Here is a 22514-nt window from a genome sequence, read left to right as displayed (position 1 = left end):
TTTCTGGAATTTTCTGTTTTTCAGTCTGTAACTACTGTCTCTTGTCCTTTCACTAAGTGTTACTGGGAACAGTCTGGCCCTGGCAGTGAGTCTTCCTTGCCTGAGATTCCTGAAGGCAAATCTCACCAGTAAAGGCTGAGTTGAAGGTGGCTGTAAGTACCTCAGCCTTTTCTGTCCCCATTCAGCAGCAGGCCCTCATTCTCCTTGCTCTTGCTTCAGATAAGCTTGTAGGAGTCCTTTTTATTTCCCTTCGCATCCTTTGCTAGATTCAATTGCAGTGGACTTTGGCTGTCCTAACCCCATCCCTGCATGCTCAAACAATGTCTCTATACTCCTCCTAGGGAGAATTCAATACAGATCTTACCAGAAACTCATCAGTGAGTTCACATCTAGTAGCTTATGAAAATACTTAAGCATGTTGAAGAGTATACAGCACATTCATTGCTGTCTGAGCTCTGAAATACCAAGAGAAAAGCACCTAGAGAAACCAAAGTTACTTTCAACAGCATCTCATACCAACTTCTTCATAGGCACATTGGTATATACAATTACAGACAACCTGGCCATTTTCACCTTAATAAAAATTTGCATAAAACACACAGAAAATATTTTGGATCAGTCTACTGGGTTATTTAACTTATTATACACAGAACCTATTAATTACTCCAATCCTTGCTCAGTACCAGCTATCTATTACCACAGATGTAGGAGAAACATCAAAAATGTCTCATTTGAACCCCATGGAAAAAGGAGATCAATGGTACATGTTATATCCATTCCTTATTAATTTTTACCTCAATAGGAGGACACAAATACTGTCAAGTAGCAAAGAAAGGAAGAAAGCACAGGTTTAAACAATTTATTATACGTGCTTCAGCTTTATGTTATGCATGAACAGCAGCATCCTTATCATGTTGATAAAACTGTGTGCAACATATGTATTTTCATACATATATTCACACACAAGTATTATTGATCTTGTTTTCTCCAGAAGGAGGCTATCTCTTATTTCTAATACAGAAAAAGTCCTGTAACTCAGCTTCTAAGCTCTGCACTACCTCTGAAGTAAAAAACACACAGGCAAAAATTACTATTCAAGAAACAAATCTAGCATGCCTTCCTCCTGAAAGAGAAAATATGGCACTACAGACTGAACTCCAAGTAAAACAAACAGATGATAGAGTTGCATAAATAAAATAATATTAAATAATGAAATGCAAATTCTTAGAAATTTCAATATATGCCAGTATAATAACCCTACTTTGGTCACACACTCTATGTTATTTCTAGTTAAAGAAAATAAATATCAGGCTCTACTGAACTATAATTCGCAGCAGGAGCCTAATTTTTGTGTCACAGAAAGACTGAAGCTGGTAAGACTAACAAAAGAACCATCAATGCAAACTGACTTTAGCGGCTTACTACCTTCCCAACTCTAAACTATTGTAATTTCCAGGATTTTTAAGGTAGTAAAGCAATTTTCTTTCTTTCAAAGAAATTGCAACGCATTCGAGAGCACACAAAAGAACATTTCACAAGTTTATACTTCCTATAAACTGCTCTTTGAGGTTTACTAATAAGTACAGCTTCAAGAGTCTGAACACCTTAAGTCTCACATTAGTGCTTACCATTACTTTGTTCTAAGTGTCCAAAAACAGTGAAGGAAGGAAAGTGAAAGAATGCTTACAATTTTCCTCTTCCTTGTTCTTCTCTTCAGTCTCCTTTCCCAGTTGAGCAAGAGCATTTGCCAAACCATATCTATGACCAGCACAGTACTACAAGACTGTGCAACAGGACCAAATACAACATGCAAGATTGCACTAAGAAATCTAAGTCATGCAACATTAGGAAATAAAATTCCTCAGTTCTGCAATCCATGAACCAGCAAATAAAGAGATTTACTGAAAATAGGAGAGATGCCTTGCTAGTGAGCAGACCCTGTGCAGTCAGAAATCAGGAATACAAACAGTCTAGAACAGAACTGACGAATGGGTGTTTGGAGAAACTATAAACCATACTTACAGTGTTATTTATAGAGTAGGAGAAAGGAAATATTTTTAACCAAGACCATATTACATATTACATTTAGCTGAATAGCTAGACCTATCATTTTTAACTCAGACTTAACCATATATTAATCACTGTGGGTTTCTTACTTTCTTTGATGTTGACCATATTCGCAAAGGAATAGCCTGAGACCACCACGTTTATTTCTAACAACAATTAGATTTCAAGCTTGGATGCATACCCAGAGTAGCCTGTATGAAAATTTTCTGGTTTCAGGTTTTGTGAGCCAAAACACAATCATGCTGCAAGAGCAAGAGCATCCCATTTAACCAATCTGCCTGAAAGTTTCATAATTATTTTGTGCTTGTGCCATGGTAATGATTCTGTTACAGTGCAAGAACAAGTTCTCTGGTCATTTTTCTCATACAATGCAACAACCGCTACCACAGAGTTAAGGAAAACTGTGGATGTAAAATTTTAGGCAAAAATTACCAGAGGGCTCAGCAGATGGGTCAAATTTACATGAGCAAATCAACTCACTTGCATTATGAGCTCCTTTGTATTAAAAATATTTCTGTCTTCAGAATAAACAAGTTAAGAAAACATTTCTGAAGCTGACTATACAGCTTTTAAGCTGTGTTGGCTATATAAAGCAGCTGTTTTAACATTTACCCATGCCACAAATACAACTTTTTCCACTCACAGTATAGGCTTGGGTGAGCAAATTCAACAGAGGTGTTGAAGACAGCTGCAGAAAGCAGCAAGAAAGTAGGAGTAGGTTCCTTAACATGCCACTTACCACTTATCTGCTCCCCCAGTACTATTTCTGTCTCTTGCAAGCTCCTTTTAGGCAGAATACATTAGAAGATACTATGTTCTAGCATAAATCAGGAAATTTTTACCCAGCAACCTGCCCTTCTCTCACCCCACTTTTTCTTTTTCCAGCTATCACTCCCACATGCTTCCCTGTCATTTTGAGAGTCTCAAGCTCAACATACAGTTCTGCAGAAGCAGGCCTTCCTACCGATGGGAACAGGGTGAGGAAAGACGCTAAAAAGTCGCTGCTCACAGACAGGAAAATATGAGTTTCCATATCTGGGCTGAATGGAGGTTCTGCTGGGCAAATGCTGCTCCACATTTTGGCAGACCTGGTTTCACATGTCCCTGAACCATCTTCTGCTTCAGAAGCCCCCTCAGAAAAAAAACTTCATTACTTTCCAGGACCGTTGTGCAGATATGAACCTCACAGACTGTACAAACTCAAACACCCCAGCCAGGAGAGACAGGTAAGCGCTGAGGCAAAGGCAAGTAGAAGACCTTCCATGTTGCTGAGCATCAGTGTTTTGTTGGACATGCTGCAAAGGTTTCTGGGAAAACCCCTGCCATTCTAAGAGTGTAATGAATCTTTGCCCTATTCTTGATACTGCAGTTGATCAGCCAAATAACACCAAGAAAGAACACCCCCTCTCTGTACCCTTTAAATAAAAAATAAAAAAAGTGATAATAAATACCTTCCTCTTTGGCGTGCTAGATGAAAACTGCTGTATGAGGATAAAAACCAGAGAGTTGTACTCTGAGGTCAGGATTGACAGAGGGAGGAGGAAGCGAGAAGGACACTTAGCATCTTCTTTTTCAGAAGATGGAAAGATTTCTTCTTCTATGACATTTCAGCAGGAAATACCCAGCCTGCCTTTTTTTTTCTTTTTTTTTTTTACGGAATAATTTTATCAATTTATACAATAGCTCCAAACACACATCTCTATCTATGCAGCAGGGTAGTATAAAGAAATTCACTATACAGGCACATCTATTACCTTGGGGACAGTTGGGTCCATTCCCCCCACAAACTTCATAACCATCAGTAACATCTTTCTGAATTTCAAGTCCCTCTCGCACTTAACGCAGGCAGTGCATACACCATCACCAAGCCCAGAACCAAAGCACATAGAAACGGGGAGGAAAGTGCACCAGCCCACTGAGATCCCCACCAGATAAAACCCACTGGTTTTATCCCCACCAGATAAAACACTCTCACGCTGGCATGACATGTAGTATCCTTCAGCCAGCAGAGTGAAGAGGGGAGTGGCAGTGCCAAGAATGGTATCACAACCACCTAAATCAACTTAATGCACCCAGTTAACTGAACACTTCAGGATGGTAATAAGATCCAGTTACTGCCAACCTCAGCTGTATTTGAGCTGAGGTCAGAAGGTGAAAGATACCATATGCTATTAAAAACTCTTTCAGCTTCTAATATTCATAACCAAAGAGTTCCAGAGGAAAAAAAAAAAAAAGAAGCTGTCAGCTGTTTCTATGTAGCATAGTGCAAAATACAGACAACTGCTGAGCTATAAAGAATCCTAGAGCTTTGCCAAAATTTGCTTCATTGATTAGATAAGACAAGAACGAGATTCAAAGCTGGACAGGGGAAAATGCAACAGGCTTAATAGAGTAAGACTGTTTATCAGAAGATTAAATAACTCATGCTGAATTTCACTGACTCCCCAGAAAAATACTATTGAATGGATGAAATTAAGTAATAGGTTTTGCTCATTATTACTGAGGCAAGGCAGAGAGCTTGCACTTAGAGAAAGAAGCATTTACTACTTCAGTTTTCATTTAATCACACTTCTGAGAATAGCTCCTTCACATGCAAAACACTGGTAATATTATCCAGTTTTCAATACAAACTTCCATCAGCTAAAAAGCAATTTAAGAAACAAATCTTCAACAGAAAGACCATATGCAAGTACATGGTATTTATTCAGATTCCTCTCTGCCTCATAAATGAGCTGAAAAAGACCTAAGAATCTCCTGCTTTGCAAAGGACTTCCCTCGCACATTCTCAGATCAGGTTCCCTTGTCCAGAAGGTGAGGCCACACCTGGAGTACTCTGTATCCAGTTCTGGGCCCCTCAGTACAAGAGACACGGGTGTACTGGGGAGAGGCCAGCAAAGGGCCACGAAGATGATGAAGGGATTGAAGCATCTCACATATGAGGAAAGGCTGAGAGAGCTGGCACTGCTTAGCCTGGAGATGAGAAGACTCAGGGGGATCTTATCAAGGTACAGAAGTACCTCAAGGGAGAAGAAGGCATTGCCAGATCCTTTTCAGTGGTGCCCAGTAACAGAAGCAAAGGCAGTGGGAACAAACTGAAACACAGGACATTCCCTTTGAATATCAGGAAACACTTTTTTACTGTGAGGGTGACCAAGCACTGGCACAAGTTGTCCATGGAGGTTGTGGTGTCTTTATCCTCAAAGATACTCAAAAGCCACCTGGAGATTGTCCACCAGCTCTAGGTGGCCCTGCTTGAGCACAGGGGACTGGATCATTGGTCAGATGACCTCCAAACTCAACCATTCAGTGATGGTGGCTGAAAATCATTTAGTTCTGTCAGAAAATTAAATTGATTTGAAAATACTCAGAAATCAGGAGATGTGTACCTACAGCAGCTACTCTTTGATTTTATAAAGATCAAAACTTCTCTTTCCTCCAAAATTGCCTCTGGTTTTAACATTTCCTCAGACAGTGTGTGGCAATGCATCCTCGGACTGCAGCCAGCTCTCACTCCCTCCTGTCTCCATGCCTGTTCCTAATAGTAGCCAACATTTGCTCCTATTTGCTTTTACATATATATATAAAAATGTATATGTACATGTATATAAATGTGTATGATGCAATGATGACCAAAATGACATCATGAAAAAAAACCACCAAAAACACCAACAAATAATCCTCCCTCATCCCCCACTCCCGCCAAAAAAAAAAAAAAACAAACCCAAAACAAACCACCACATAAAAAACCCCCACCAAAAACTCAAATAAACAGAGGTGGTAGAGTTTAGGCCCCACTACTTTGTTCCTCATCCTAATTTACTTATTGTGCTATGTCCCAACTGGCAACACAAAAAGAAATCTGCATATTTGTATGGGGAGTTCTGCTAGGAAAAGAACAATCAGCTGCAGATATGAAAGGAACTGAAGAGTCAGCAACTTCACAGCCTTTGTCTTACAATATCTGCTGCAACTTTTCAGATTATATCAAAGCTGTCATCGCACACCCCTTTTCATAGAACTGCAAGACTTAGGGAGAAACAAACATGGCACCAAGTCCACCCATCAAGCAGGAATAGATACCCCCTGCGGTGCTATTTTTCCAGTGCATTATCTAGTTGTTATCTTTATGCATCCTAAGAACTCAGGTTTCAATGACCCACTGACATGAAGTAATGACCTATCTATTTAAATATCTAGCTAATGTAACTTCCAAGCTCCTCTCCACACTCCTCATCATCCTTCTTCTCCTCTTTGGAAGCCTCCCACTTCTTGTCAACTAATGTTTCTGAGAACAAGTACCATGACAACCCAGATTCTTCGCACCAAACTTCAAGCATTTCACTGTGTGCAAGTCAGGGGCTCTGTCATCATAAAGACAAAAGTAGTCTGAGTTAATCTGTGGAGGTACCACTGTCTCTCCATGCTGACTTCGGAGGGATCCTCCAAAAGAAGGAGTCAGGGCCTTACAGACAAGCCATACACAGTCTAAATCTTGTGTAACTTTTTCTGATCAAGACACCTGTCTGTCCCCTCTTCTCCCTACTAGTTCTCTCCTATTTAAAAAACTCTTCTTGGCACCATACTACCCAATCTGAATGCTATTTCTACCTGTAATCTCATCAAACTTGTACAGAGGAGGTCTACCAACATCGCACCTCCAAGATCTTTCTGTGTATTTCAAAGTACCTCTTTAGTGTTTTTCCCTACCCTTTGAGAATGCAAAGGCATGGGCTGCTTGTGGGACACATCTTCTAACATTCCACTTACATTTTCAACACACAGATTCAGATGGCTCTTCTCTAGATGCAGAGCAGGCAAAAGAGGCAAGAGTATTTGTTGAGGAAAGTATTTGCCACTGAGGAAAGAAAACCTGGTTGAAGGAACTAGGACCACCAGCAATGAGATTGGGAATTCACCAGCTACTAAACATGGTTTGGTGTTGTAGAGGAACAGATTAACGAAAGGACTGGGCAACTACCTGTAAATAAAAGACGACCAGAAGGAAAAGGATGTTCTTACATCTTGGAAGGCAATAAGAAAAGACATATGAGAAAATAAGACTGAATAGAGAGAGCACATTGATACTGGTCATACTTAATGCTCTCTCCCACTAATTCCTATGAGACAAACACAGACATAATAACACTAATCAATTACTGTAGATATTCACAAAGTTGTTCATCTGAAATCTAACCCAGAACTTGGATATTGTGAGATCATTCTCAAACGCTTTTTGAAACATCACAAGGCTTGGTTTCTTCTCACATCTCCCCACCTGCCCCAAGTCCGTCAGGACTTGTGTCCATTTCAACATAAGTCATTGTCATGAAGCAAAAGTGTAGAGCTTCATATTCTGAATAGAAAAAAAAACCCTGTTCAGAGAAACAGTGCAAATTCTAATCTGCACAAGAATTCCCAAAGTTTAGGATATCTTACAAGGTAAAAAGACACATAACTGGAATTTAGATTTCAAAAGCAAGCTTTGAAATCTGGGTTGAAACATCATATAAGGATCTTTAAGAAAATCAGTTTCCTCCAAAGAAATCTGCCTTTCCATTCAAAAGCCAAGAAACAACAGAGGCTTCACAATAGTTTCTAGTAGTAATTAGGCAAAAGCTAAGAAACAGTCACTTATTCTTACAACTTCATTGTACATATTTCAGAAACACTTATTATGAGACTATAAGAACAGTTGGAACAAGCCAGTTCCTTCCCCAAAAATGTCCAGAATGTTCCACATTAGAGGGGGGGGGAAAAAAAAAAAAGAAAAAAAAAAGTTGAAATAACAAATCAAATCCTCTTGACTAGCAGATTTTAACCCAGACACTGGTAGCTCACCTCACAGAATTGCCACTTGCTAGCATTTAGTAACCTTGTAAGAGTACAGTGGTATGTTGGCATCCTCTGCCTGGGGCAGATACATTAAACTGAACTAACCAACCACTTGATCAGTAGAGGTTTTTAAAACAAACATTCTCAGGGGTGCTAAAACATACTATTAACATATGGCAGAGGTGCACTGCTTCTTTACTCAAATTGCCATGGGCACCATGATTTCCATTCCAGTCTCCTGATGATTTCTACTCTGAATCATTAAGTATGATAAGTAGCAAGTCTTGGCAAGCATCCAAATGTCTATTTCTAAAGCATTAGCACTCAGAAACCATAACACAAACCTAATCATTGTGCTTCCACAGTTACAAACAAAGCCAAACATCTATTTTCAACAAAACAGGGTCTGCTTCCCTCAGTGTGGCTCTAAAGAGCAAGAGAGTAAAATAAATTTCAGTCAAATAATTGCTCTCTGCTTCCTATCCACCCCTCCAGTCTCCAAACATCCTCTAACCCAGATTCTAAAACAAAGAAAAACAAATGCCTCATTATATAAACATAAATTATGTTTGAAAATCTATTTACCTGCTCACCAATAATGATGGGGAAAACATTCCTTGGTGAAAAAAAATCATCTGTCATCACTTTCCACAGCTTTCACTTGAAAGTTAAAAAAGTAATAATAATAATAAAATGAAACTAAAAGCACCAGCTAAAAGCTTGAGGAGCCACTGCTGCACCAGTCAGATTAGTTCTTACAGCCAAGTACCTCTTCTGCCCAAGGAAAGGCAGCATATTCAAACTTTGTGTTCCCCTCCAAGTTAATGTCAACAGGTTACAGGTAACTGACATCTCTGAAAAGGGCTGATCCCACTTGCATCGTATGTCTACAGTAAACTGTAATGACCCGGAAATGGCTCTCTCCCCTCAATGATAAGACAGGAAATGCAGACAAATAGCTGAGAAGGCTATGGATCTTATAGCAAGATCTGAAGAGGAACCTCATTGTCACCCAAGGATTCTTGTCCTCTTCTTGCCCCCATGGTTTGAACGAGCAGCCCCTAGACCCTTGCAAGCCCTAGCTCCAAAACTTATTGGTCCAAAAATACAATAGCACATAAAGGAGACAGGGGAAACTCCCCCTACCAGACAGTTCTTCAGGAAAGACAATCCAATTAGAAAGGCCTCAGAAGTTATCTGCCCTGAATAACAACGCAGTAGCTTATTTCGGTAAGTGTGTTCATACACACTCACATGAGCACACAGACTGGCTATTCACTGCCCTTGGCTGTACTTGTAACAGCGGAAACATAGGGCTTTCTTTCACATTGCTGCAATTTAGAACAGTGCTCACAGGAGGTCACCAGCAGGTGCAAAGTCACAACTTCCAAAAAACCCCCTACAACAGACTTGTTTTTCCAGTCCAAGATGAAAACGTAAATTCTTACATCTTACCTGAAAAGATGTAAGAGTCCTTGCACAGAAGGACAGCTATGAAAAAAAAATAACCAGCAGTGCTCTTCTTGAATAGCTTACAGGAGCCAGAAGCTAACAATATGCAAGTACTTACACATGAAGCTAAGAAAACAAACCAGAAAGAAGTGCTTTCTTCAGTGCTCAAAGTTTATGTCCAAAAAATTGCGGTGATTATCATATAAAACACATTCAAGTAATTTCAGTAATTCCAGATTTTTGCTAGAAACAAAAGACAGCAGAAATTAGCTCGTTATGAATACATGAATTGAAATGATGGGATCAGAAGAAGAGGTGGGGGAGAAAGAACCAATTACCATCTGGAAACGGGGAGGGCAGAAAAGGATACTGAAAAATTATGAGAATAGGAAAAATAAATGTGTTGTTCTTTTTCTTTTTAACGTATTATTATTTATTATTTCAAGTTTTTGTGTCACAATAGTCCTAGGTTCTTATTTGACCTATTCGACCATTTTACAGTGTTCCCACCAAAAATCATGTCAAAACCAAGTCCCTCTTTATACCTTCACCATATGTTCTACAATTTTTTCATAATAGAGACCTGTACTTAAATAAAAATTGAAGAACTTCCACTTACTGTCACAGTTGATTTTGACACACGCTACTGTGTTCAAAACGTTTTATCAGGAATCAGTGCAGTAGAGTTAGCACAGATGTTAATTAATCTCAGATACTTTACGAGAGTTAAGGGGTAAAAAAAAAATTAGACAGCCTTTATTCTACCCACAGAGCATTAAGTGTTGAATTTTGTGAGTGTTGAAGTGTGAGAGTTACTTTTCCTATAGAGTCTCCCTTTCTGACAGCCTTCAATGCTTATCATTCTTTGTAAAACACTAAGCAAAAGCAATTTTCCTCCTCCCTAATTTTGTATGAAAACATGAGAACCAATGCAATGACCACTTTTTTCCTCCTGGCAGCCACAATTCCTTTTGGCCAAGCACCCTCTGACAGAGAACAAAACGCTTCCCATTCACTTTGGGTGAACAAAGCTTCAAGAAACCATATTTTTACTTTAAGTTTTGCAGATGAAGCCTAAGCAACACAACTAAAAACAACAAAATAAGTGATTTGGCTATATTCTCCTGGACATGAAGCCTTCTATATGAGGACACATCTAAAAATTGAGGCCCTTTGATAAGGCTCTGGAAACCAATTATAGCAATTACTCCTAAAGTAAAACTCCACAGAGACTGTGCTAGTGAACAGTGGTGACACCCTTGCAAGAAAAGCAGCTGGACCACTGACTTTGCCTCAGTCTACACAGGAGCTCCCTTCTAACACTATCTGCCTTATCTCTTTGACACAGCCAAAAACCCTCCATAACAAAAGGATTTATCAAAAGCATCTTTTTCCCCTTCAGCATTTCTGTGGCTATGACCACTACAATAGCTGAGAATATCATATTCTGTTACACATTTATCTTCAAAATGTCATTTGGACAAAAGAGGATTAAACACAGACAGAATTAACACACAATTTGTTCAGTGTCACATGAAGTCTGTCAGGGCAGAGAACTGAAGCCTCCCTCATCTCCTCAAGCCCAAGTGGAGCATCCCATTTAACCACCAGACTTATTCTCTTGGAGGTGTATATACCACACTGCCATATAACCTGGAAGTAAACCAAACACAAATAATTAAATTTTTGAAAAAGCTGTAGTAATATTCCCTGGCATCAGAAACTGAATTAATCCTTTAAATCCCTTGTCAAATTACAAAGTTGATAATATGAAAAAGAAATATGTACAAAGCTGCATATACCCAATTCCCAGGTTGGAGTCTGATTTGAAAGTAGAAAATATATCCCTAAATAAATGTTTTCCACTTTTCCAAATATACTTAGAATATTATCACAACACACTCACACAATCTTAAGCATTTTTTTCTATGACTTCACTGTACAAGAGTGTTTTTGACCAGCCAGCATAATTTAGTTAAGAGACCACTTAATCTTTTTGAAAGGAAAAGGCTTGAGTTTTATGATGTTGGTCATAAAACAAGGTGCATTCTGGGTCTCCATAGAGTATTCCTTGACAGCACCACGTGTTAGGCAAAGCTTTGTTAATCTTACAATCAGACAAGCTCTGAGTGATGAGTAGTCTTATCACAAAAGCTTCTTGGAGATGAGGCACCTCTTATGTCTTCCAAAAAAGCTCACTTATAACTTGAGAGTTGAGCAAACTAATTGGAAGTCCAAACATATTTTATCTAAAAGATAATATGCATGGCTTTCACAATAGCAAAATGAGGATGTCCAAAGAGGACAAAAATGCTAATTAAGGAAGATATAGCCACAGACTTGCCATTGTGGTTCAGGCCATCCCTTTTCACAGCTTTTAGGAAGCAGCTTCTAAATTGACTTTTCAGTTTTTTACAATGTTAATTAATTTTAAAATTTAATAAATTCCAAGTGTAATGCAACTAAACAATCCACTGAAAAGTGGGAGAAAAATCAAAATTTTTTAGAGTACAGAAAAGCTCTTTTGAGAACACTACGCATTCCTGAGAACAATCAGAAATAATCTGTCAATAAGAACATAACCAGGGCCTTGTTAAAAGCATATTCATCTCAGAATGGGTATTGTGTCACCATATAGCAGATCTCACCCACAGACCTGACTGTGTGTCTCCTAGGCACACACCTGAAGAGCCTTCAAAACTGCAGAGGATTAATGATCCATGTGCAAAGCAAAACTGCATGAGACAACCCTTTCTGGCCATGAAAAAGCAACACGCTGACTACCTGCAATAATAAAGTATACTAGGTACTTCTATTGTTTAGAAAAGTTTTCCCTGAAGAATTCTGTGCTTTACATCATTTTAGATAAAAATGTAGTATTACAAGAACAAAAAACCTAAACCAATCCCCCTCCAAATAAAAGCTCCATCTGTTTCCCCCCCCCCCTTCTACAGCTTATAAATAAAACTTGTATACAAACACTGACAGTCACTTTGATTGTTTGCTTTGGCTGGTCAGTTCTTCTTTTTTGTCCCTCTCTTAACATGTTAACAAGAAAAAGTCAGACAGGTCAAGAAAAAAGAAAACAAAAACAAACAAACAAAAAGCCCCAAACACAACGCCCTATTTAAATGAAGCCAATTCATACTACTTTTATTTAAATAAAAAGTTTCACTTACTGTTTAAATATTTTGGAGATTATTGTCACAGCCTCCCCAAACACTCAGATTTCTTTCTCTTTCTATTATGGTTATAATTCCCCCATGTGTCTAAAATAAACATAACTGTTGTTGTGACAACTTTAAGCCTACCAAGCCCATCTAGTCAAAATACCTGAGCACTTCCAGTGTCATGAAGAGTGAGAGTAGGGAGAGTAGTGAGAGTAGGAGCAATATAGCAATTGTTTGAGCAACACAACTGGCCACTTAAGTCTTTTGTCTTGCATAGGAAACCACAGAACAGGCAACTTTCACATGTGATCAAACCAGTGTACTTGCTGGCAGGCTCCTGGGGAGTTCAAGAGGGGAAATGTTTTAATTGACAAGAACAACGAGTTTGCACAGCAAATACTGAAGATCAAAAGATCTATTAAAGGGCTGCTACCGGCACTTGAAAATTCTCGTTTCTGTAATTTGAAGCATGCATATATCACAAGTCAAAGCAGAGAATAAAGCAATGTAAAACCACCACAGTTGCATGGAAATGGAGTCCCTAGTGCATTCTCCAAAAGCCACCAGGCTGTCCAAGATTTATGATTCCTGTCTTAGTCATCTAAGGGAAGACTTCTCACTTCCTCTCACTGCTGGAGTTGGTTTTCGATCAGTGAGCCAGGATTACCTTGGCAGAATCAACAAGCAAGACCTCATTTGTGCAAATCCCAATACTCCAGTTTATTACTGGAAAGAAAGCCTGGCAATTTTTAAACTTTCCTGGTTTTTGGAGCTCATAGATGGTCCAGGACTGGTATGAACACCCATACAGCAAATTTAAGCCTACTAGCAACAGATGTGCTTTTAAGTATCTTCCACAGATTCTTTAGAAATAACCCACTAATGTCCATGCCCCCAACAATTTTATGCTGAAAATGAGGGCTCTAGATCCCTCCTGATGGGATGACTACAGCATGAAACTTGAGCTATGTTGTTGTGAATCACATCCAGAAAAGACAGCAGAAACCATTAGCTTTCCACAGATCTTTCTGTACTCTGAACTAGTATAAGCTTGAAGTCAAAACAGGATAAACAAAAAAGCACAGACTTGCATCTACTACTCCATTCTCATTTGCTCCAGATGACTCTGGTATAAAAGAGAGGAGATGGCAACGCAAAGTGGAAATACTGAATACAGCTACTGTCTCCCCTACAAACTGCCATAATGTTTTTCCAAGATTCTCCCCAATCAGTATGGTAATCAAACAAAAAGGGAGACAAGTATTGATAAGATGCCAGAGAAGCTGGCCTGGGAGAAAAAAAATTTACTAATAGTCTGAATATTCTGAAAACACACTCATCTCCCCACTCTCTAAGGGGAAGTTCATAGAACTAGAAAACTTTCACACTTCACTCCTTTGCAAATAAACTTATACCTCCTCCACAGCATATGATGTAGCCCTAAGAAAAAAAAAAAGTTTCTCAAGCCCAGTGTTTTCACACTGTCTTGATTTTCTCTTATGCACACACCTGCCTAATGCAGGTGTGATTTCTATCCTGACACTATTGAAGATTTGTGTTGTTACTTAGGAATTCCTTTCAAGTTCTGAGGTAAAAAAATTCCAATCATTGCCTCCACAGTAACATAACTAACCATGAGCAATGCTTGGAAACATGCAAATGCAAATAAAAACCCCAGAGTGAGACAAGAGGACCCCTCCCCACACTATGGAAGCTACAAAGTAGTTAAACAGAGAAATCAATATTCCCTTTAGGCTATTCCTTCTTGGTTCTTGTAGATTTAAATACAATGAGGGCAACGGCAAAATTTCCACACTGCAAACATGGTTTGCAAACTAAGTGCTCATTTTTAACTCCATAAACTGTGGGTTGGAAGGACTTCAAGGGAACAACTGCTTGTATACTGGATCCGTGGCTTGAAGGGAAAAAAAAGAAGTTTAATTTTTTTTAATGTCATGAAACTTGACTAGTCCAACTGTTGTATAAAACATACATGAACGTGTAGGGCTTTGGTAGCCAGCAGGACTGGATGTCCAATGCCTATCCCTCCAAGCAGTTCTGTTAGCTCCCAAGAAGGCAATGAGCCTATTGATTACAAAGAAATTGTTCATAATTTGCAAACCTTCCCAGTTGGATACCTTGAGGAGTATGCATCACTCCTGTAAAACTTACACTCATTTAAAAAAAAAACCAAAAAAAAATAAAATGTGCCACCAGTGTCACCCACATGGATCAACTCTGACAACCCAAGTAAAAGTGCAGACCAAGGAAGTAACTTTATTTAGAAAGGTGTATGCAAGCAAGCACCTCAGTAACCACAGTATGTTCCCCTAGTCTGCAGAGGCAGTAGCCCAGTTTGCTCAGCAGGTATTAGGACCCCAGCCACAAGGACCCTGCTTCCCTTTCAGCCATCGTCCTGGTGCAGGATGTTAGGCAAGTCCTTGTCTCCTTAACATCCCAGATCAGCAAGGCACAGAAAGGAAATTCCTCCACAGATTGATATAAGAAGTACAGAAATTCATTAACACAGATTACTAGATCTGTCTGCTTTCTCCTGAGAGAATCCTGCACTTCAAAAGAACCCCAAACCATTTTCAAATAAGACTGCACTCCTTCCCCAGAGGCTCATCACATTCAGGCATACACAACAAAGGCTTTTCTGCACTTGCTGAGCACCTCACAAAAATTATCATGACCCATTCTCCAAGACACAGTGGTTTCCAAGCCTTTCATCTGCAGACCTCAGAAGATTTTCCAGCAGACATGTAACTACTGCCTAGGAGGGGTTAAGGTAGTAGATCCTAATTTTATTTCCTGGATCCCTGAAAAGCAGTCAAAAGGCCACAAAGTGAAAAGCTGAATAACCCTGTGTTTCTTGCAGCCTATTCCCACCCAAGCTAAGCAAAATTTATCCTTGATGAAAATTAAAATTTTAAAAATTGACAAAAACTTTCCTCTGAAAACCAGAGTTCTGTGTTTAAACCCATTAAAAACTCAATCAGTTGTAAGCAAAATCTTCTTCTACCTTGGTAGAAGTGTGAGCTGGGCTTGTTTAGTCTAGAGAAGAGAAAACTGAGAGGGGATTTCATGAATGCATATAAGTATCTCATGGGCAGTTGTCAAGGGGATGGTGCCAGACGTTCCAGTGGTGCCCAGTAACAAGATGAGAGCAATGGCCATAAATTAAAACACAAGTTCCACCTCAATGCAAGGAAGAACTTTTTTACACTGAGGTTTGCAGAGCACTGCAACAGGCTGCCTACGGAGGTTGTGGAGTCTCCCTCTGGAGACATTCAAAACCCACCTGGAGAAGAAGTCCCTATGTCACCTGCTCTGGGTGACCCTGCCTTGGGGGGAGGAGGGTGGACTAGATGATCTCCAGAAGTCTCTTACAACCCTAGCAATTCTGTGATTCTGTGGTGGAAAATTTATCAGTTTCCTCTTCAGTGCAGGAATTTCTTCCTAATTGTAACATTAAAGGAAGAAAATAAAGTTGTTAAAACTCAAGCCAAAATTGTTGTTGTGTTTGTGAAGTAATATTCAAAGCATTTCTTCTTTTCATGTTTTCACTTGAATTTTCACTGACTTTTTACAGCAGAATCACAGAATAACATGATCTGGAAGTGACCTCTGTTCTCCTGGTCCTATTCCCCCAAAAACAGTGACAAATTGACTTGGGTTGTTCAGGGGCTTGTACAGCTGAGTTCTGAGTGTTTGCAAGGATATTCCAACCTCCCTGGGTAGCCTGTTCAAATGTTTGGCTACTTTCACCTGGATTTTTTTTTCCTAATATCTTATCAGAATCTCCCTTGTTGCAACTTATATCTGTTGCCTCTTATCGTACTGCTTCTCCATACCCTCTCACCAGTTAACTGAAGACATGGGACAGCTTTTCCCATAAAGAAAAGCAACACACACAAGCAGAGTTGTATTCTCAAGGTGTTCATAAAATGTGTACACACAGGAAAGGATTTTCAGCTTATTTTTCTGCAATACAAGAACTGTACTCTTGTTTGCAACCTAACACTGTTTCTTATGGCTTGTCCTTCTGCAGCATGTACCACCAGAGACTTGTTCAAAGACAAGTAAAATAGAGTAGTTAATGTGTGAAGGGACCTTAAAGACCACCTAGTTCCAACCTCTCTGTGATGGGCAGGGAACACCTTCCACTAGACCAAGTTGCTCAAAGCCCCATCCAACCTGGCCTTGAACATTGCCAGGGATGGGGCATCCACAGCTTCTCCATGAATGCCCCACGTTCTTCCACCTGTTCCAGTGCCTCACCACTCTCATAGTGAAGAATTTGTTTTTAATAGCTAAACTAAATCTACCTTCTTTCAGTCTAAAGTCATTCCCCTTGTACTACCACCATCTACAATAACCCTGCCAGACTGAGGTACTTACATGACCTCACGATACACTCTGCTTCACCCAACTTCTCTCTTCCATGCTAAGCATGGAAGCAACAATTTAGCGACGTAGAAATTCGACACAAAGAAAAATCACGGGAAAACTTGTGGTCAGCACGAAGATGAGAACTACAGGCCACAGTGCGGGCTTGTACCTGCTGCACCGGGGCACCTCCTTCGGGGTTGCGCAGTTAGTGGTAAAGCACCAGAGCGAGCTCCAGTGTTTGAGTGCTGCTGCGCTGACCCTGCTAGCACATCTTTCTCTCCAGAAGCAAACCTGATGCATAAGGATGTATGTAAAGTGTGTGTTTGTTTGTTTTGTTTTTTAATTTGTTTTTTGGTTGGATTTTTACAACAGCATCTTCTGCTATGGGCCACCCGTACCCCCTTCCTCCTCTCCGGGACACAGCTCCAGGCTGAGAGGCGCTGACAGCTCCGGGCGGCTGCGCCCGAGCTGCCCCGGTGCGCTGCCCTCCGCTCCGCCGCCGCCTCGGACCGACCCGACGGCGAGGGGCAGAGCGCTCTGCAACGGGGACCGGGCAGACAAAGAGCAGCCCCCGGGCGCAGAGCGGTCTCGGGTCTGAGAAAGTTCCGAGGAGACTCCGCTCTCGCCAGTATGAACTTCTGGGAGGGCGCGCCCCCACGCTCGGCTCTCGGGGCGCCGCCGGCCAGTCCCGCTCCGGTGTCAGAACCCACCGCCCCGCCCGGGCAGCCCCGGCCTCCCGCCGCCCCAGCCCCCGGCTGCCCCCCGGCCGTGTGCCCGGCGCGGGGGGAGGCCCCGGCACAGCCGCCACGGGGGGTGAGGAAGAGCCGCAACAAGTCCCCGCCGCCGGCTGCACTTACCCAGATAGTGCCGCAGGTCCAGCAGAAAGTGCGGGGGGCCCCCGTTGAGCTGGTAGAAGAGGGAGCCCAAACAGAAGAGCAGCAGGGCGGCCATGCAGAAGCCGTAGTCTCGCAGCGAGAGGAAGGGCAGCAGCGAGAGGGGCCGCCGCCTCTTCAAGCCCCCGCCCTGGCCGGGGCCCCCTCCCGTCGCCACCGCCGGGGGCCGGGGCACCGGGCAGTCCCCGCCGCCGTGCTGCTGCTTCTTCTTCATCCTCCCCTTCGCCGCCGCCGCGTCACGCAGCCCGCCGGGAGAAGCGCATCCTCCATCCGCCTGCCCGGCTCCGGCTGCCCGCGGCGGGGAAAGTTCCCGGCAGCTCAGGGGACCCGTCCCGTCCCCATCGCCGGCTCCGCGGCAGGCGAGAGTCCCCGGCGCTGCTGCGGCGGCGGCTGCTGCTGCTGCTGCGAGCGCCGCTAAGGGGAGGGGAAGGAGGTGGTCACCATCCCGCTCCCTGGGGCTCCTCTCCTCCTCCTCCGCCGCCGCCGCCGCTCTCGCTCTCACTCCCTCTCTCCTCTCGGCCTCTCGCCCCGGTGTCAAGTTACAGCCAGCGCTCCGCCGCCGGCCGCCTCCAACTCGCGGCCGACTTGTGCGCGCCGCCCGGCCCCGCCGCCTCCCGCCCGCCCACCGCGGTCCCGCCCCGGCCCCGGCCCCGGCCCCGCCGCGCGCCCGTGGCCTCCACGCGAGCGACCCCTGCGGGCGCCGCCGCCGCCCCGGCTGCTGCGGGGCCCGGCCCGGCCCCACACACCTGCCCCGGCCCGCCGGGGTCTGACATCAGAGTGATGGAGACAGGACTAACGCAGCGTTAAGATTCGCTGCCTTTACAGTCGTATAACACCGTTCGTGCGGGAAGAGCGGGACCGCTCTTTTCCTTGCAGCTTTGCTGGGCTGATGCAAGCGGAGCTGTTGTCTGTTGGGGACAAGGCTTTAGACAGGTTCAGAAATTACGAAAGATTGCTCATGCAGCCTTCATTTGATCCCCTTGTACATATGGCTTATGATACAGCCTCTAATTACTCAATCATGCTATTTTTCCTAGACAGGCGCTTCCAACCCTGTGACTGGGTGGGTAAATGGCATTCACTCAGGGCTGAGCTGTTTAATAGCTTCATCCTCTTTATACAACATATGTCCCTGGTATGTCCTCGTGGCTTATTTGGAGCTGTTATTTTCTCGGGCATTGTCTGAAGTAGAAATACATTTCATTCCCCCATCCAGCTGTGTTGCCAGCGCAGCAGTGGAGGGAGGAGATCTTGGGGTGGTAATGCTAGCTCACCGTTTTGTTTTATGGACCTAGCTGGAAGTAGAAGGGCTTTCTCAAGACCTTGATCATTGGGTCACATGAGACTCTTCATTTCTAAGCTACAGCAAAGTTCTATCCACTGTGTTTTGGGAGAAAAGTAGGAAATCATGACTCAAGGGCAACCCAGGTCAGAAATTAAAAAACAATCAGGCTTTTCATTTTTAGGCTTAAAAAATGTATTCTGATCTAGGGGGCCTGACTCATAATCTTTGTACACTTGCAGCTGGAAATTTTGCTCTGGAGACTGCATTCAGATGTTTTTGCCACTTGCCCTGGAAGGCTTGCATAAATGCTAATGCTTGGATCTTACCTACACTACTGACTTCGCTTCTTTTGTTGGCAACGAGCAGCAAAGGGCATCTGCTGAAATACAGAAATTAATTTTGCTGGTGTGAATAAGAGCACAAATGCAGAATCTATCAATAAATAACCATTCCCATAGCATTCATTTTTTAAAAATACCCACCAACATTTGGTCTGAAAGAGCAGACCTTGGAGAGTTGGAGAGGAATCTCCTGGTTTTAGTTACATAGTTCTACAACATCAATCCACAGATATTTCACAATCTTACATGAAACCTGCAGCAAAGGCAAAGCTAGTTATGGCACTTCATTTCTGAAAAAGAGAAAAGTAACAGATTACAAAAAACAAGTCTACTTTGGGTGAAATCTTTAGGACTACAGTTCACTTAAAACAGAAGCAGCCAACACCTTTCACCAGATAAAGTCATAACTGTAACTGCTGGTTAAACTACCACTTCTTAATTTTCATGAATGTTGCTTTGAAACACTTAGGAAGCATTGGGGGCTTACTTAATGTGCACTGCTTCTATGGATGTTTTAATGTTTTATATTCTTTTAAATACTTCCATATCTACTGTCTTATTCGGATGACAACAGTGCAGATTTTGTAAATAGTGCTAATTGCTGTTGCAGATGAGAAGCAGGTAAGCACTTACACTGAATGTTTGAGAAAAATGGGTGCTTTGAGGAGAAGATAGACAACACCTGTGAGATGAATCAATAAATCTTTATTCTTGTCATTGCAAAGAATGTCTTTGATCTCTAGGAAGAGATTTAAAAAAAAAAAAAAAAGATGGACAAAGAGACCAATCAATGGAGTAAAATTTAAGTGGGAAGACTGTACTGTTGAGAGTTTTGGCCATATTTCTAAGCATCAACAGATAAAAAAAAAAATCTCTTGGAAGATAGAATAGAAATATTTTTTGTTGAAACATATACCTAAATGTAAAAATTAAAGTATTTACTTTCACATATATGAACTATCACACCTATGTGTGATGTGTTAGAATTCTTAGCTAGGGCAATGCACAGGAAAATAAATACTATTTACTCTGTGCTATAGCTTGATAAAGTGCAACTGTTTTCCTATTTTTAATTCCCCTCTTACTCATCTGCTTTAACAAAAACAGTATGATTTTACATGCACAGCATAAAGCAATTAAAACATATATACATCCTTAACTTATTACATTCCCATTCAAACAAATAAACCCAAAGAATTCAAAACACAACCCCCTCCATTAAAGGAATATTATTGCTTAAAAGCCAAATATTGACACTTTAGGATAAGCCAAAGGTAAGAGTTTTCAGACAAGCTTGTTTTGACTTATAGAGGGTATGACTTACAATTTAGCCTTTAATTATGTGATGATATTGTTTTTCTCAGGGGACCACTGTCTTGTACAGTGCATGGGAGAGACACTGTTGACTAAATGTGCAGCCTTTCAGTTTATGTTTAATCTCTTTGTTCAGCATATGTCCTCAGGCTTTGTTTAAAGCTATTTAAATCCTGCTTGTAATATGGAATTATTAACATCATAGGCTTCCTACAGCATTCACTGTTACAGTACCTTGAACATATGATAAATGCTTATAAATTACGTTCATGAGATGCAGCAAGTATCACCATTTTACTTATTGGGAAATGAGACGCAGAGAGATTAAGGTTAAATATGTCAATTAATTCTGGTTTCCAGCCTTGAGATGACTGGGATTTGCCTTGGTGAAATAGTTATCATGATGTAGTACTTTGTATGTTTGAAGCATAGCTCCCTTTGACTTCAGATGCAGCTGTGAATGCTAACTACTTCCACAAATCAGACCCCAGGCTCTCAAACCAAACACCAAGCATTAAAAGAGCACTCAGTGGCCACCTGTAGTTCAAGTAATCTGCCTGACATCATGTAGGAGTGCTCTGGTGCTAGCAGACGCAGAATCAATCATTTTCAGAGTGGTATTCACTGCAGCAGTCCTCATCCTCTGCTTGCCTTGACCTTGTCCTGCTTTTTGCCTCCTCTTCTAGAGCTCCAGGATCTTTATCCAAATCAGTTTTCTTCCATGACCTCATCCAGAGGAGGTCCAGCTCTTGCTCAGACTAAATCCCCCTCCTGGCTGCAGAGGTTCCAGCAAGAAGGACATTGTGAGCATAGAGGCACTTTCCCCGAGGCTCGAAGAGGATGCTACTCTTTATAAAGGAGAGAGCATAGCTGCCAAAAATTTCCAAGTGAGTCCACATTGGTACTGCGCTAGATATCCCTGCACTGAATCATAATTCCAAATGCATGGATTCAGAAACAAGTTCAAGAAGCAAGATAAAGAGCACAGGGAGGTGGTGTGTTGGCAGTTCTTGGCAGAGAGACTCATTTAGCCAGGACAGCATGGGTTACCCACCAGCTCAGCCAGCCTGAATGTAATGTCTTGCCAACTGGGCTGTATGCTCAGGATTCTGAGCCCAAGTCACTAGTATCTTGTTTGGGAATGTCTGCACCAGGCTGCTGGAGTGCTGCAGCTCTCATTTACTGAGCACACGTAATCCGAGGTTGCAGAGAAATCTCTAGTCTTCCAAAGAAATAGCAAAACCCTCACTCCTAAAATACAAAGACCAGTGTTCCAAGGAACAGATGCACTATGATTTCCCATTTTTGCAGTGGTAGGATTTTGTTTCTAACATAGGCAATACAAACTTCTCCTATTAGAAACATCTGAACATTGTTCTTTTCCAGTTTTCTAAGTAAATTCACTAAATAAATTCTCATTAAGCCAAATTTCTCAGCTGTAATATTTCGGAATTGACATGTTGCAAAGGTATAAGTAACTAGAAAGGAATAAGATACAGACTGGGCCCTAGTTTCCACAGGGCAGTAAGGATAGAGGAAATTTAGATGCAAGACTTCACTGAGGTTCTCTAGTATAACAGAATGACATAATGTAATGTCATCTGAGAAGCACCCATGAAAGATCACAACTTTCAACTCCTCCAGCACTCTCTGCAAATCAGAAAGGGTTCAGAGTATAACAGGGTGATTGATGGCAACTCTGCAGGCTTTATTTTGCTTTATTCAGCAACAGTTGATAATTTGAAGATGAAATAAGGGTGCACAA

General features: G+C 41.7%; 1 protein-coding gene across 1 annotated transcript in view; it reads right to left on the bottom strand.

The window, feature by feature from the left end:
• The window catches only part of UST (uronyl 2-sulfotransferase), a 152890-nt gene extending 134623 nt beyond the window's left edge, over positions 1–18267 (bottom strand). Inside the window, exon 1 of the mRNA XM_050316281.1 lies at positions 17774–18267. Within this exon, the coding sequence (XP_050172238.1) occupies positions 17774–18023 (250 nt within the window). The 5' untranslated portion in view covers positions 18024–18267. The remainder of the gene's footprint in view (positions 1–17773) is intronic.
• Between the last annotated feature and the right edge of the window lie 4247 nt (positions 18268–22514).

The sequence above is a fragment of the Myiozetetes cayanensis genome, unplaced genomic scaffold, assembly GCF_022539395.1.
Source record: "Myiozetetes cayanensis isolate MyiCay16 unplaced genomic scaffold, myiCay2020 scf2-11, whole genome shotgun sequence".
NCBI lineage: Eukaryota > Metazoa > Chordata > Aves > Passeriformes > Tyrannidae > Myiozetetes > Myiozetetes cayanensis.
The sequence above is the reverse complement of the archived record's forward strand: the minus strand, read 5'-3'. Positions and strand labels throughout refer to the sequence as shown.